The sequence below is a fragment of the Ursus arctos genome, unplaced genomic scaffold, assembly GCF_023065955.2.
Source record: "Ursus arctos isolate Adak ecotype North America unplaced genomic scaffold, UrsArc2.0 scaffold_28, whole genome shotgun sequence".
Taxonomy (NCBI): domain Eukaryota; kingdom Metazoa; phylum Chordata; class Mammalia; order Carnivora; family Ursidae; genus Ursus; species Ursus arctos.
In genome coordinates, this window is record NW_026622963.1 from 3,558,859 (window position 1) to 3,576,334 (window position 17,476).

Below are 17,476 nucleotides of genomic sequence, written 5' to 3' on the forward strand. Positions count from 1 at the left end.
TTCAGGACATGTGATTACTATCTCCGCACAGAGTTCTACTAGGCAGCCCTTTGTTAACTACTTAACTTCTTTCACTTTTAAGTCTAGCATTCAGACCTTTGCTGGTTTCAGCTGGATCTTTCCTCAACGGATCAGAACAGTGGGGTTCTAACCATAGTGATAATAATCATCGTTATAATTGAAATAGTAGCCAACTTTATAGACAGCTAGACACTGCTGCAACTCTGTTAGGCAGGTGTCATATTTAGCCCCAGTTTACAGAAGAAGAAACTAAGGTACAAAGAGCTGAAGTAACTTGCCCAGGGGGAGAGGTCCTGTATATGTTGATCCTGAAACAGGTTATGGCACGCTTGCGGAACAGCCTTGAAGGGGTGGGGTTGTGAGTCCGGAAGTTTCCTTGGTGCTTTTATTAATAACTCTTACAAGCTTTGTTTTTCTACTTTATTAATGATCATGTGATATTTTTTTTAAGATTTTATTTATTTATTTGACAGAGAGAGACAGCCAATGAGAGAGGGAACACAGCAGGGGGAGTGGGAGAGGAAGAAGCAGGCTTCCAGTGGAGGAGTCTGATGTGGGGCTCGATCCCAGGACTCCGGGCTCACGCCCTGAGCCGAAGACAAACGCTTAACGACTGCGCCACCCAGGTGCCCCCATGTGATATCTTTTTAATACAGCTTCTAAAATGCTTGCTTGATCCAACTCTTAAAGAAATCTTTGTGCAACAAGGATAATCTAGTCTTGCAGTCAAAATTAGCTTTTTAATTAGTATTGGAAATCATATTTCCAAAATCCAACCTTTTCATGTGAACACCAACCTTGGAAATATTGGAACTCATCGACAGCTTGATATCATCGCTGTCTTTCTTATCACCTCCTCCGTCTGGTTTGCCCGGAGCACACAACATAAAATGAAGGGACAAGTGGGCAAGTGTGACGAGAATGAGTCAGCCAAACTCTATCTTTAGCAGAGATGAATAAAATGCAATTATGGAACTGCTTTGGACAACATGGAATCTGGTTGTGTGGCTAGACTTCTAAATTCTAGAACAAATTTTCACTGCATTAAATCTTTCAAGCGCTTCTTATTAAGCAGCCCTGTCCCCAAACTGTCAAAATAATAATCTCCCTCCAACTAGGAAATATATGGAAAGCAATGCATTTAATGATCACAGAGATGATGGGGGACATGTAAAATTTCAATATGGTAGACTGGGTCTATTGGAATTTCAATATGGTAGACTGGGTCTATTTGAATTTCAATATGGTAGACTGGGTCTATTTGAATTTCAATATGGTAGACTGGGTCTATTGGAAGGAAGAACAGAGATTTAGAACTTAATCTTTGTTTCTGCCCAAGTCTGGTGACACATTTCCTACAGTACTTATCTCTATTGTAATTACTATACAAACAGATGGGTGGTTATTGAGAGGGGAGAAGGAAATATCTGGCAAGAAAATAAAAAACTCTTGAGGAAGATTAAGAGAGCAATTCAAATCAATGAACATTTATTAAGTGCCAGTTATGTGCAAGGAGTTTCACTGGGCTTGACAATTCAGAAGAAGAGAATTAACATTTGTTCAGTGCCCTCCTATGTGGCTGACCCTGTACGCAACGCTTTCTGTACTTGAACTCATTTTATTCTTGCCACTATTCCAACAGGTAGCTCTTTAGCCCCCTTCGATGAAACCACCAAAGACTCTCAAAAACTAAGTAAATGCGGCAAGCTCCGTAAAAGAAGAAATAGGGTTCTAGTTCACATCTGCCTGGTTCCAAAGCCTACAGTCATTCATTTTCCTTTCATTGCCTTATTTTTACTCAATAATTCTCTGAGGTAGAATAATTCTTTCCTCGTGGTAAAGAAATCAGAGAAAACGTGATGCTGTGCATGGACGTCATGGGACCAGTGATAGAGCAAGGAATTATGTCCATTTGCCTTTTCCTTGGTCTTTACTATGTACCAGACCTGTTACATATTATCTCCTGACCCTGGGTAGAAGTGCAATTGCCCACACAGATAAAGGCAGATAAAGAAAGCAGCCCTTCAGTTCCACGATAAATAATCTAGGACAGTTTCACTCCCCCAGCTGTTGACAGACAGAAGTACAGAATGATACGTGAAGTTACAAATACTACAAATACCAGAGCTACAAGAAGGAAACGTAGTGCATTCTAAGGAAGAACCAAGAAATGTGGGTCTGGAAGTGGGGCTTGTCCTTGAACTGCCTCTTTGTACTTTGCAAACGCCTTTAGACAATAGATGGTAAATCAGCTTGTAGCAGGAACTTGGACAACACAATCGGAAGGAGTACATCTTCATCTTTCGTGCCCACAAGCAAACAGTAGGTGTGTTCTGCTTTCAATCTGTGAGCCCTGAAGGCTTTCCATGACAATTTGTGCTGAGTACAAATGACCAGATGTGTCTACCAGACTGTGATGCCCATCAGTGAAAAGATGCAAAATCTGATCTTTTGAATAGTTGGCTCCATGGGAATTTTTCAAAGTAATCGATAACACAGGCTGGATCAGCCTGTGTGTCCAGTTATACTAACAGAGAAAAGGTAGCCGTTTCAAAATGCCTTTAGCAACCCAGTCTGCAGATTGTTATTGGTGTGACTATTGCTGAAACAGGTGTTGGGTTCATAAATTTGCATAACAAAATGTTTTTCTTGTGGCAGCAGCCCATACAATAATTGGTGCCATCTGTATTTATCTATTGAAGTTTGGTTTCTGATACGAATGCAGAGAATCTTGTGGTGTCTAATCTCATAGCACCCGATTTATTGATATTAGAGGCACGTTCATCATTTCCAGGGAAAATACACATCGAAGGAAAATGTTGAAGTGATAACCTATGTTGCTATTTCTTCACCGGTCATTTTCATTTCTGACTGCGTACCTACCTGACCACATATCTACAGAACTGCCTCTTCAGAGCAGTACGTGGGGAAGATCCAGCCAGAATGGAAAACTAAGGGGCTCTGTCAACCTATTTACAATTCCCTTTTGAAAGGCTCTGCCTGCTTGCTTAGAGAGAGAGAGAGAGAGAGAGAGAGAGTGCAGGGAGGGGCAGGAAGAGAAGAAGAGAAAGAAATTTCAACAGACTCCATGTTGAGCACAGAGCCCTATGTGGGGCTCAATCTCACGACCCTGAGACCATGACCTGAGCCGAGACCAAGAGTTGGGTGCTTAACAGACTGAGCCACCAAGGGGTCCCTGAAAGGCTCTGCTTTCATGAAAACCTCTCGTTGCTAGAACTTTTCTGTTTTCTTACCTCTTAACCAGTTCGTAGAAATCCGAGTTTGGTGCAAACTTCATATCAGCTCATACTTTTTACCAGCTGAGAAGCAGAAGCAATTTGAGTTGTAGTTCTATCTTCGATTTGTTTCTAATGGGGGGGGGGGGGAGGAAAAATACAAAATTGTGTGAAAGCTTAGTTTTTTTAAATCTGAAAGACAATAATGCAACATTCTAATAAAGAATATCTTAGAGGTGCCTGGGTGGTTCAGATGGTTAAGCGGCTGCCTTTGGCTCAGATCCTGATCTTAGGGTCCTGGGATCCAGCCCTGCATCAGGCTTCCTGCTCAGCGGGGAGCCTGCTTCTCCCTCGGCCCCTCCCCCTGCTTGTGTTCTCTCTCTCTCTCTCTCTCAAATAAATAAAATCTTTTTTAAAAAGGGTCGCTTGGGTGGCTCAGTCGTTAAGCGTCTGCCTTCAGCTCAGGGCGTGATCCCAGCGTTATGGGATCGAGCCCCACATCAGGCTCCTCCGCTGGGAGCCTGCTTCTTCCTCTCCCGCTCCCCCTGCTTGTGGTCCCTCTCTCGCTGGCTGTCTCTCTCTCTAATAAATAAATAAAATCTAAACAAACAAACAAACAAACCAGAATATCTTAGAACATGAAGACAGTCCTTTCCAACGAACATCATAAAATCCACTTGGTGGTCTCTAGCAATTCGAGCAAATTGCAGATCTTTAAAATAACTGTTTCAGGTGAACTTTGTACGTATCTTTCAATATTTTATATTTTTTATACCTATAGGTCCATGAAGACCTTTATCAGTTAAAGGAGAAATTAACAAATTTCCCACTTGAGGAAAAAGGAGAGGCTCTGAACATTCAGAATCTTGAAACCGCAATCAAAAGGACTGAAATGGGGTTAAGAGTAAGTAGAGCTTTAGATATTAAAGTGCTGGAAAGAGACAAAGATTCCTCTAGAAGGAAAGGACTATGGTTCTCACAGGACCCCGTGTAATTCTGTAACAGAGAAGGACTTAGGTTGGTCAGCAGCTTTCTCATTCTGTCCCTTTTATTCAAATCATGATTATTAACTGATTGAGTGGTTTGCATCCTGTCACATTCCACAAAGAAGTTAAGGTGTTGGGAATGTAAGATTATGCAGTGACAATCCCTAACATGTGGTTTGATAAAAAGAATTAAGAATTTTTAAAATAACCGTTAGTCCAACACTATGCCTGACAAAAAAGGACTCAAAGCAATTACTTTGCAGTGTTTCTATCAGATTCACTGGGGTTCTAAAGAATAAGAGTTTATTTTTCCCTAAATAAAGTATTTTGAGATTAGTCATCTTTGTGATATTGCAATCCAGTAGGTAAAGCTAAAGAGATATGCCAACTTTGGAAGAGAGAGAGAAAGTACACAGGGACTTCATCATTATGGCTGGGTCGAAGGGCAGAGGAGAATCCAATCTTTGGACCAGGATAATATTTATTTATAAAACAAGGATCTAGGGGCGCCTGGGTGGCTCAGTCAGTTAAGCTTCCGACTCTTGATTTCAGCTCAGGTCATGATCTCAGGGTCCCGAGATTGAGCTCTGAGCTCAGCGGGGTGTCTGTTGAGATTCTCTCTCTCCCTCTCCCCCTACCCTTCGCCTCCTGCTCGCTCTCTCTCTCAAATAAATAAATCTTAAAAAGAAAAAAGAAAGGGGGCGCCTGGGTGGCTCAGTTGTTAAGCATCTGCCTTCGGCTCAGGGCGTGACCCCGGAGTTGTGGAATCGAGCCCCACATCGGGCTTCTCCACTGGGAGCCTGCTTCTTCCTCTCCTGCTCTCCCTGCTTGTGTTCCCTCTCTCGCTGGCTGTCTGTCTGTCAAATAAATAAATAAAATCTTTAAGAAAAAAAGAAAGAAAGAAAAAGAAAAAAAGAAAAAAGAAAGAAAGAAACAAGGATCTATTAGCACATGTGTCCAAATAAGGACCATCTCCATCTTCGAGACCTCTAACTGTCACTGTCCCTGCTCTGGCCTCAGACTTTCACTCTCCCACATTGTCAGCTTCACAGCCCAGCTCCTCAGGCCGTGAGAGATGTGGTGTGTTTTGTTGTCTCATCAAACTGGCACACCATTGTCCTACATTACCTGACGGAGAGAGGGCTGCACCCAGCTGGAGTCTTTGGGTTGGCCATTTAAAATAATCTGTTACCTAAGGGCCAAATTCTTGCCCCAGATGCTTGCTTGAAATCCCTATAAAGGAAAGACATTACTCCGTACCTGTCCTGCCTAGTAAGCTTACCTGGCTAAGCGATTTACTGACGGTTGTGTATAGTTTAATTTGTGAAGAGTGCTACAGGTCATTCAGGCTTTGAGTCTCAATTGTTTATTATGCTTTTTGGGATAAAGTCATTTAGCCTCGAGATGCCCAATGATACCTTAGGCATGCAATAAACACATAGCATGTTGTGTCTTTTGGCTTAATTACACAATTCAAAGCGTTACCCTAATGAAATAAAGTAAATTAGCTGAGTATCTTAAGTCCACTATAATGGCCTAAACTTTAACTTTTCTGTAACAGATTCACATCGAGAAGTATTTAAATGTTGTTAACCATCATGTGTTAACGACTCCTATTAATGACGATAATTTATATTCTTCTCACGCTTCCAAGTGGTAAGTAAGATAGCCATTTTGGGGTCCAAAATAAGGACAATAAAAAAATAATAATAATTTTTCCTGCTCAGGTCAGGTGACCGTAAAGACAAAATCTTCTCGGCTTTGTTCGTATCCATTCTACAAATTTCAGTAGTTTTGTATAAGAAGTTAATGGCGGAATTTGAACTTTAATGAAGTTTATTCCAGGTTACTCTTCTTGCCTTTTAATGCTTGACACCATGACAATTACTCCAGAGTCCTAGTTTTGGTGTTACTGTTTTTTTTAGCAAAAGGTATCCAAAACTCAACTCCTAAAGGAAATATTTTAATGCAAACCCATGTTTACACTATTAAGATCACATGGTACTTTCTTTACTGTTTTTAGCATGTTTTATGTGCTTTATTATAAAGATGATTTGGGTTTCCATGGAAAACAAAACAATAATAATAAAACTTGCTTGAAATATTCGCAATGTAATACATCCTAAGAGATGATTTATTAAAATTAGACTTGACTTAGAAATTGCCTTGCCTTGCTTTGGACCCTGTTACAGGTAGGTCTCCTGAATTTGAGTATATGTAGGGTAAGGTTGTGCCAAGCTTAAAAACCCTGTGGCCCTATTTGCATTGTAAATATGTACCAAGCATAAGTAATATCAGATTGTGAGGTCAAATTTCAGGAATAGTGCACAAGGAAACATGGCGATCTGTAGACATAACCACGTTCCAGCATTCAGTAGTGGGGAGCAGAGCCTTGGGGATATCTGTCCCCCTTTCCCCCACATAAAGGAGTGCCACAGGCATCCATCATCCCTTGTACAGGCAACCTTTCCCTCATTTGTCTAGTTTTTCATCATTGATATCTTTGATTTTTAAATTTGGGAATAAAAAAATGACCGGAAGGGGCCTTTGGGTGGCTCTGTTGGTTAAGTGTCTGCCTTCGTCTCCGGTCATGATCCCAGGGTCCTGGGATCGAGCCCCACATTGGGCTCCTTGCTCAGGGGGGAGCCTGCTTCTCCCTCTGCCTGCTGCTCCCCCTGCTTGTGCTCCGTCTCTCCCTCTCTCTGACAAATAAATCTTAAAAAAAAAAAAAAGACCTGAAAATAGGTTACTATTCATAATCTTTTAAAACAAGGAATCTGTAAGGAAAATAATAAAAAGGATTCTTGGAGAAGAAAATATTGGAGATAGTTTCCCAACTTACATTGATTGACTCTTAGTTTGAAATCAAGGGAAACCTACAGGCAAGTTGTGAGGCCTGTGTAGATGGCAGCCGACAGATCTGTAGTAGGCTGTGGTCAAAGATTGCACATACATACAGCAGCAAGTTGGAAAGCCTCAGAATGGAGGGGTTGGGGAAAGCAAACAGGAAAAGAGAGAGATGTCTGTCACCAGCTCCGATGAAGTTCTCCTGGCCTTCTCCAGCTTTCTCTTTGTTCTTCCATCCTGACAAAGAACAGAGAGTCTGGGCTGCCGATTTGCAAGTTATGATAGCTGGAAAGAGCAAACTATGTAGCAATTACAGCTACAGAGAACCAAGCAGAGAGGTTCAGGCAGAGACCTTTCTCCTACAGTTCTTCTCCCTCGCCAAGGAGTATCCTTGCCCCTTATTAGGGTCTGGAAGAGAGAAGGATGACTTCATTATTAATTGGGGCATGGAGCTGGCTCCCAGATGTAGTCCTTGGATCCTTTCTCTCCTATTCAAGACAATAATATGATCACTGGTCCTCCTGGCAGGACGATGGGAGCCTGGCAAGTCTGTACAAGCCTCACAAGCCTCGGGGAGTACCTCCATCATAGCTGTGGATGTGTGCCACTGAAGTAGCATGTGCAACTGGAAAATGAAATGATAGGAGCCAGGTCGAAAACTGGAGAAAAGTCCGAACTGGGTCTTTAAAGTAAGCAGGCAGGTCCTGGGAGTCCAAGAGGGAGTCTCAGGGAGTGGCTCAGGGAGGAAAAGAAGCAGTAGCTGTAGATGGAAATGGAAAACAAGAGCCAGGAGAGCAGGGACTGTTGCCTGTGACCAGCGTGTTCCCGGGTCAACAGTCACACCGGACTCTGCACTTGCAGGGGTGTCCCAAGAGACTATCCTGAATAGACTTGGCTTCAGAGTCTATGTTCTGTTGGGAGTTTTCTATGCAAAGCTGTTTGCAGAACCCAGAATTCCTTCAGGTTCTTATGCATGGGGGCAGTGGGACTGGCCAGTTCATTGCATTTTTCTTCTGAGGTTCCATGACAGAAGTCCTTCTAATACCCAAGTAAGAAGGTGGTTTTTCATTATTGATGGCAGGACTCACTGAGGGACAGGTTGCTTATCTCAACACTGCTCAGGAGGCCAGAGGAGGAGACTTAGCTTATCAAAGTCTCAAGTTGGAACAAGCTGGACCTGGCCTTTTATCCCACATGGCCGTTAGTTTCAAAATTGGGGCATGCATCCATCACATGTGTTTATTTATAAATTGTATACTTATCCTAGGGAGGGAATACATTATAAAATATACTGACGAAGAAACATGTAAATAATGAGACAAAGAAGATTAAACAGTTTAAAATATTTTACTTTATTAACAGCACAAAACATTTTCTTTTGCTAAAAAAAGGTTATTAATTATAATATTCTGGTTGTTTATCATGTTAATCATGATGGCTTTATACCGGCCGTAGCTAATAACCCAAAACGCACTCTACACTTCGTGGAGATCCATCGTGGATGCTGGTTGAACAGGAGTCCATAGTTCAGTTAGTCTTCTGGATAATTTTTAAGTTGGCGGTTGGGGGTGGAGATTTGGCAGACTCTCCATGAGTTTGATTGGTTTATCATCACTTTTGTTCTCTAGTGTGACTGAAGAAAAGCTAATGCTATGAGTCAGTGTCTGTTCTGGCATTTTCTTATTGTTCACTGATGCCCATTTTCATTGACTTCAAAATACAGCGCTTTTTGCAGGAATCTTTTTAAGACACCTGTCCATTTTCTCAGGCTTGAGTGAAAATTAATTAATAGAATCCATAAACTCACTCCATGAGTAAACTCCAGCACATTCTAATGCTGTCAAAAAACATGCAGCAGAGCAGACCCTGCTCCCAGATCCAGGGACAAGCTGAATATTAAATAGTAGCATAAAGTAGTTTCTTATTTTTATTTCTTATTTTACATATTTCTTATTTGGTGTAAAGAGAAGTTCTTATATTCTCCTCACACAGCCACTGGCCTTCTCTTATGGATTGATTGCCTGAGATGTGGGCATCCTATTTGAGAGACCACAGGTCTAGAATGATGGTTCTTAAACTTTGGTTTGCAATCCTCTTTTGCTGGCTCCCAGTCGGTCCTGGAATTGACATTTTAACAAAGAGTCTTGGTTATTCCTAATGCAGATAATTTGTGCTTGGAATCCCCGGGACAAGCATGACTCCCTGGAATCAGTATTCTTTTGGCCACATAGAGGGCCCACCTCTGTACAATCAAGAGCTTGGTCCTGGAAATTCAGCTACCCCATTGCTATGAAGGGTTGGAGTAAGCCTCTTGCACTAGGAATGAGCCAGGAGTGGGACCTGGCAGGCTGGTAGGACTGCCACTGTCTGCTTATACCATGAGTCTGCTGGAGCGTCAGATGCCAGGAGTCCACAGCAGCAGCTCCTTCTGAGAGGGGTGCCATATAATAAGGACCGTGGATCCCTGGTGCTCCCTTGATGGCAAGCACAGTTGCTACGAGTAACTGAGAATCAACATTGTTCAGAGATGTGGGACTTCATTCCATCTATGAAAACCCAGGAAATCAGGAGAGTTCATTCCAAATGATTACTGTCCCTGGATATACCTTAAAAAGTGACTTAGAAGACCCAGATACAATCATCATCATCTTCATTTTCATCATTATTGTGAATTTCATCATTGCTGTCAATAGCTTCATAACATTTGACAGTTTACAAAGGACTTCATTTCACCCTAGGAGGCAGATATTTATCCTTTCCTTTTAAAGATGTGCACACTGAGGATCACAGCAGGCCCGGGTCGTGAGGGTCATCAGTGATGAGGCCCAGACTCAAGTCCGGTCACCTGAGTGTGATCGAGCGCTCTCCCACATGGCTGCCTGAAAACCAAGAAGCCTAATTTTCACAAAAGATGGTTTTCTTTTCAGCAAGAAGGGAAGATCTGGTCATTTTGTCCAGTAGAAACAAGAACCAGAAGGGACACAAAGCGATAACAATGGATGCCAGCAAATGCAAGATTTTCCCAGCCATCGTGCAGAAAACAAGGATGAGGACATTATCAAGAATGGCCTATTTTCTCCAAAGAGCTCAAAGAGCTTTTGTATTGTTTTCAAAATATGCTCCATTACTATCCCACTTTGGCAGTGATTCTTCTATGTCAAAGTGTGGTTCTTCCTCTCACAATGATTGGCTTTCATGGATTTTATTGCTCATAATATGTGCTCACGCTGGTCTTCATGCCCACGCTTTGTTATTGACACTGGGAGGGTGAGTACCATCTGTACCCACACAATCAGAACCGCATGGAAACCTTCATCTTATATTCTGATGTGCGAGGGTTTGAGAAGGGGAAGCAAGAACAAAACACATAGATAACAGTGAGCACCAGTGAGAGAAAGAAGAGGTCTGTATTACATGGTGAGTGTCCACCAGAAGGTACATTTTCCTCCGTTGATGACGTGTGCCGGAGCCCAACCACTGTGGGTTGTCACACGGTGGTACACGTATCCCACTTGTGTAGACTGTGACTACCTCCTAGTTACAGAGAGAGGTGAAGCACAGGGAACGAGACGGCAACACTTGGTGATCTGTGGGAAGGGTATGTGGAGGCTAATTGTTCTTTCCATTTCTCTGTGGGTTTGAAATTTTTTTAAACAAAAAATAATTTTTAAAAAACGCAGCATAAAATGAAAAACTAACAAACTGGGAAAACATTCGCAACAGATAGGACACAAAATTGCTAATATTCTTTTTAAAAAAGAGCTCCTGCCAATACAAACAACAACAACAACAACTACTTGACATAGACGGACATCAACAGACATAGGCGTCACAGAGATAGAAACGCAGATAAGCAGCAAATAGATGAAGACTGTTTAATCTCATGGGGAAGCCAGAGAAATGCAAAGTAAACAATATATTACTCTATTTTCTCTACAAATTGGCACAACAGATCATTTAAACCATCCTCATTCTCCGGGCTGATGAGGTGGCAGTAAGATGGGAAGTCTTTGATTCTACTGCTGAAAGGATAAGTTGGCCCAAAGTTTTAAAAGGCAATTTTTTAACGGGTATGAGAAGCTTTTTAAAATTGTCATTTTTTAATTCAGCAGTTGTACTTCTAGGAACTTCTAGGAAATAAGAAGGGAGTCACATGGATCTCTGTATGTGCGCTTCAGTGTTGTATCTTACAGCAATGTATGTGGAAATAACTTCAGCGTTAACAGTAAAAGCGTGATTCAGTCTATAGCAACTGATGAAAACTGACACTGCCCGAGGGACCCTTGGGTCGCTCAGTCAGTTCAGTGTCTGTCTTCAGCTCAGGTCATTATCCCAGGGTCCTGGGAGCCCATGCTGGGGAGTCTGCTCTCCCTCCCTCTCTGCTTCTCCCATCCCTCCCCTCTGATCCTATGGGCACGCTCTTGCTCTCTGTCAAATAAATAAAATCTTTTTTAAAAGTTTAAAACTGATACTGTCCAAGAAATTTTAATGACATGGAAAAATCCTCACAGTCAAGGGGGGAGAAAGCAGAACGCAAAATTGTATCTCAGTTCAAACTCACTTCTAAATACATAATGTGCAGAGGTACAAGGATTCATAAGAAATATACAAAGAGAGTTTCACTTCTAGGAAGATGGTGTAGACATACTTGTCCCTATTCCTTCTCATAAATACAGCTAAAAAGCCTGGACGTTATATCTGAAACAAACTTACGAGGACTTGGAAAGAAGGCTGGCCAGTTAGGGGTCCTGGATTTTCTTTTTGCTTCATGTAACCTGTTATCCAATCTATATCGTGTTCCTTCTCTCTGACATTGTTTGCAAGACAGGTCTCTGGTGACGAATTCCCTTAGTGTTTGCTTATCTGAGGAGGTCTTTATTTCCCCTTTGCCTTTAAGCACAAAGATACAGAATTCCAGGTTGGTGGGATTTTTCTTTACATACTTCAAAGAGTTCACCCTTCTCTGTTCTTGTTTGTATGGTTTATGAAGAGACGTTTGATACAATTTATATCTCTCTTCTATAGGAAGCCGGGTTTTTTCTTTGCCTTCTTTCAAGATTTTCTGTTTATTTTTAGTTTTTCATAGTTTGAATAGGATATGCCTAGGTATAGTTTTTTTAGGATTTATCCCAGCTTGGCATTCTCTGTAGTTTAACGTCTGTCATTAATTTTGGAAAATTCTCAGCCATTATTACTCAAATAGGTCTTCTGCTCCTTTCTTTTCTTCTTTTTCTGATATTCTCATTATGTGTATACCTTTTATAATTGTCTCACAGTTCCCGGATATTCTGTTTTGTTCATTCCTCTTTCTCTTTGCATTTCAGTTTGGGAGTTTCTATTGACATTTCTTCAAGCTCATGGATTCTTTCCTTGGCTATGTCCAGTCGATTAATAAGCCCATCAGAAGCATTCTTCATTTCTTATGGTGTTTTTGATTTCTAGCATTTCCTCAGTATTCTTTGGATTTCAATATCTCTACTTACATTACATATCTATTCGTGCATGATGTCTACTTTTTTTCCACTAGAGCCCTTAGTTTATTAGTCACAGTGACTTTAAATTCCTGATCTGATAATTCCAGAATCTCCTGTCATATCTGATTCTGATGCTTGTCTCTTCAGACTTTTTTTTTCCTTGCCTTTTAGCATTCCTTGTCATTTTTTTTTTTTTTAAAGCTGGACATGATGTATTGGGTAATAGGAAATGAGGTAAGTAGGCCTTTATCTGGCTAGGAGTTGTGTTGTGTTTACTATAACTGTAGATGTCTGAGGCTTCAATTTCCTGAGCTGTCTTTGCCTCTGTCTCCCCTGTGGTCTTTGGGTTTCCCTAGAAACTTCTTCCTAAATAGGTCTGAGCCTTGAAGCCCTCTCCTCTGTGATCTTCTGTTATACTGATGCCTGTAGATGTAGTGTGCTGGGGGGAAGCATTCAATACTCCTTGATCAGGCCCCCCATCTTCCCATGGGTTTGTGCCCTCAGACTGTTACCTTCACAAATTTTTCTTGGTTATTCCCTCTCTTAGGTGAGACGGAAAGACTGGAGGGGGTTGGAGTTAGCTAATTGCCCTTCCTCAGATCAGATAATTTTCCTTGAGAGCCGGCCTTTAATACAGAGAACAGAACAGAGAACAGAACTCTCTGGGAGTAGTTTGAAATGGTTTCTTTTCCCTCCCCACTGCTAGAGGCAAGGGATTTTCTTCAGTCCTCGCAGTGAGAACATGGTGGGGCTCCCAGAGGTAGAACTCAGGAAAGTACGCCCCCCCACCAAACCTTGGCCCCTCAGTTTTTAACACTCAAGCTAAGGTACACTGAGCTTCTGGCAATTTGTTAAGTGGAGTTTAACTGTTCTTGACAATACCAGCGCCCGCAGTAGACTTTCACTCTGAAGCTTTACCAGGTCTGTCTGTCTCTGTCTCTCTCCAGTCCTCAGGGCAGTAGTTTTCCCTGTGACCTCAATTCTCTGATAGATCTAAGAAGAATAGCTTTTCCATTTGTTCAGCTTTTTCTTATCACCCTCATCCTCACAATACCTTCCAAGGTCTTTACATGTTGAAATGAAACCAGGAGCCCACAAACTGCTTTTTTTTTTTTTTAAAGATTTTATTTATTTATTCGACAGAGATAGAGATAGCCAGCGAGAGAGGGAACACAAGCAGGGGGAGTGGGAGAGGAAGAAGCAGGCTTACAGCGGAGGAGCCTGATGTGGGGCTCGATCCCATAACGCCGGGATCACGCCCTGAGCCGAAGGCAGACGCTTAACCGCTGTGCCACCCAGGCGCCCCCCACAAACTGCTTTTTAACGATAATTTCTCAGACGTGGGCATCGCGGTAGAATCGAGACATTGAGTCATTGTGGTTGAGTTGAACTGATTTAATTATGTTGACCATTTTAAAGAACAGGAATCTGCTTTCCAATGAGAAGTTTTAAGACATACATTACACACACGGTCATTCTTACAATTTTATTTTGTTTTCATGCTGCTCTCCCATGGAGCTGTCCATGGCTTAATAAGGAAGACCTTTCACTGGCCTTCGATCCTTAAGTCTTTGCACTCCATAAAATAGCAGCAGTGTCAGGAATGTAAGGGCTAACTGCTTACGGACCAGCATTTTGAACATATTTAACATCGGCTATTCTGCGATTCGGCTTTACAAAACAAAATACAGCCGGCTGTATTTTTCTCTACCAAGAAATATTTTACAGTGTAGTAATCCTCTCAGTTGTGGGTCATATAACCTCAACCAGGGATAGAGTGTTTTATTCACGCGATAGTGGTCATTTATCAGACTCAGAAGTTCTTATGCTTAATAAAACAAGTGCAGGTTTATAGCGGTAAAAATGCTAAAGTTGGCCTAGTTTATTGTAATTACCAATGGAATATTTCCTGTAAAATCTAACTGAACTAGGAAGCATTGTTTTAAAATTATAGTTTGTGAAGTCTTAAAGATAAATTCGATTTTAAATTTCCTTTTTCTTTCTTTTTTTAAACTTAGGTTGCTTCCAACTGTACTTGATCAGAAATCATTTATTTTCCCTCTAGAATCTGAGGGTAGACTTTGGCAACCTCAAAGACAGCACAGTGTATTTCCACATGCCTTTCCGAGAATAAAGGTAGGAATAGAGACATCCGTAAAGACAGACAGGGGATGAGTGGTTGGGGAGGCTGTGGGGAGGGGAGGCTGGGGAGGGACATCTGATGCATAGCAAGTGTCTCTTCGGGATGGTGAAATGTTCTGGAATTTGAGAGTGGCGATGGTTGCACAACTCCATGGATCTCCTGAACACCATCGAATTGTACACTTTAAAAGGGTACATTTAAGGTATGTGAATTATGTCTCACTAAAGCTGTTAGAAAAAAAAAAACCTTTTTCAGAGTGAAGGCAAGAAATTGGCTTTGTGTTCTAAATGAGAGAACACGCCACTGCTGTTTCCGGTAGGTTCGTGGCACGTTCAGTTTCTACCACACAAGAGCTTTCTTCAGAAAGCAAAATATACCAAAACACAGTGCCTTCACATTTTTTCATTAGCAATAATCACACCTCAGATAAACCGATGGCTATGATGCTGCCACTGTGGAAAGCTGGAATTTTGAACAGAGCCCTAAAAGGAAAGTTCCCAGGGGGCCAGAGATCAAGCTCCAGAGGTTACTGATTTGGCCTGCTGGGTGCTCTGGCAATTGGATTCCTGCTCCCTCCCCAACTCCCCAGAAGTGGTAACAGCTCACCTCCCCTCAGTCCTTCAGGAACACTGACTTGATTCACCTTCAGAACGATCCTAGAGGGACGTGCTGTTGTTGTCTTCACCCTAGGGGTGATGAAGCCAAGATTCAGAAATGTTCAGGAAAATGTCAGAGGCAGGATTATGTACCCAGAAATACAGGGATAACCACTATGGTACCCCATTGTAGGCAATAGCTTTGTTGAGGTATAATTAACATACCATAATATTCGCCCTTTTTCCGTGGACATGCAGTGGCTTCTCGTCTATTCACCGAGCTGTGCAGCCATCACACGGTACCCTTATTATAACGGTGTTATCTGTATTTTTCCTCTGTCACACTTGACAAAATCTGTAACCAGATCGTTTTAAATGTCTGTTTTCCCAGTTAGAATATATGTTTAATGGGGGGGGGGGGAGCCATGTCAGTCTGTTCACTGCATACTGCCAGGGGACTGCCGATAAATGTTTGTTGAATGAAGAAACAAAACCACGGTGCCCACCCCCATGTCCAGTCAGTCCTGCCTCCATGACCTTCCCAAAGCAGCCCGCTCCTGCCATCCACACTGCCCTTCGTACACTTTGTTCAGTCACTATCTGCGGAGTATTTACCATGTGCCAAGCACTGTCAGAGGCACATTGTGACGAACGATACCAGGTCCCTACTCTCAGAGCTTACATTCTCATTGGGGGAGACAGATCATCGATAAGAAAATACCAGCTAATACTAATAAAGGCTCTCCTGGAAATACAACCGAATGCCATGATAAAGGGAGCTTAAGCGTCTCACCTCCCTTCCTATTAAGTCTTTGCATCCGTGGAATTTTTTTTTTCTCAAGAATCTCGGGAGGGTCACTGTTGGTCCACAAGTGGGAGATTAGCACTCTCTGGTTTGTGAGTACAATGAAACAAAATATCTGAAATTAGGACTATTTAGAATGCATAGCTGCTATTATTATTCCGGAAAAAAATAAAACTCTGGCCCAGAAATTTATTTTCCCGAAAGAGTTTTGAATCCTGGCAAAGGATCACGACGATAAGAATCTTATGTGCTGAATATAACCCCAGAGTTCTTTTAAATACTGTGAGCATGGGTGAGCTTCATTTAAAAGGGGCACGGACTGTTTCCTACCCTGACTTTACCTCCAGGGCCTAGATCCCTATTGCTGTTTTATTTCTAATATCAGTGGCATCTGCTTAAAAATGCATAACCGCTGACACACGAGATAGCCCTCATTTTGCATTGTAAACTCAATGACAAACAGTGCTGTTTTGCCAGCTGTTCCTACAAGCCTACTACACCAACTTAAAAGCTTGTATTATTAAGTAGCAGTGAAATCCAACTGGGATATTACCACCTTTAATTGCCCACTACCAACCTGTTCAACTAGGTAAACCCCAGTTACTTCTTTCCACTCTCTTTCTCCAAAGTAGATGACTATTTTTGGAATTCCACTTCATGCCAAAAACTTTCATGACAAACCATTAGGGGTTGCTCTATTATAATTAAAAGTCATAATTAAGAATTGTTTCTTTGGACAGCTACATGCAAAAGAGTGAAACTGGACCATTTTCTCACACCATACACAAAAATACACTCAAAATGGATGAATGACCTAAATGTGAGACCTGAAACCATATCACTCCTGGAAGAAACTAGGCAGTAAACTCTGGGACATCGGCCTTAGCAACATTTTCCTAGATATGTCTCCTCAGGCAAGGGAGACAGAAACAAAATAAAAAGCTTTTGCACAGCAAAGGAAACCAGCAATAAAACGCTCAGGCAACCTACTGAATGGGAAAAGATATTTGTAAATGGTAAGGGGTTAATATCCAAAATATATAAAGAACTTATACAACTAAACAGTAAAAAAATGGGCATTCCATAAAAACATTAAAAATGGGCAGAATGCCTGAATAGACATTTTACCAAAGAAGACACACAGATGACCAGCAGACACATGCAAAAATGGTCAACATCACTCATCAGGGAAATGCAAAAATCAAAACCACAATGAGATATCACCTTACACCTGTCAGAATGGCTAGAATAAAAAAGAAACAAGTGTTGGTTAGGATGTGGAAGAAAGGGAGCCCTCGTGTACTGTTGGTGGGAATGTAAATTGGTACAACCACTGTGGAAAGCTGTTATGGAGGTTCCTCAAAAAAT

The 17,476-nt window shown here is 41.7% G+C and overlaps 1 protein-coding gene across 1 annotated transcript in view; it reads left to right on the plus strand.

Moving 5' to 3' along the window:
* The window catches only part of LOC130541929 (IQ domain-containing protein H-like), a 37,977-nt gene that overhangs the window by 4,597 nt on the left and 15,904 nt on the right, over positions 1-17,476 (plus strand). Inside the window, exons 2-4 of the mRNA XM_057303599.1 lie at positions 4,039-4,161; positions 5,805-5,899; positions 14,583-14,700. Coding sequence (XP_057159582.1) covers positions 4,039-4,161; positions 5,805-5,899; positions 14,583-14,700 — 336 coding nt within the window. The remainder of the gene's footprint in view (positions 1-4,038; positions 4,162-5,804; positions 5,900-14,582; positions 14,701-17,476) is intronic.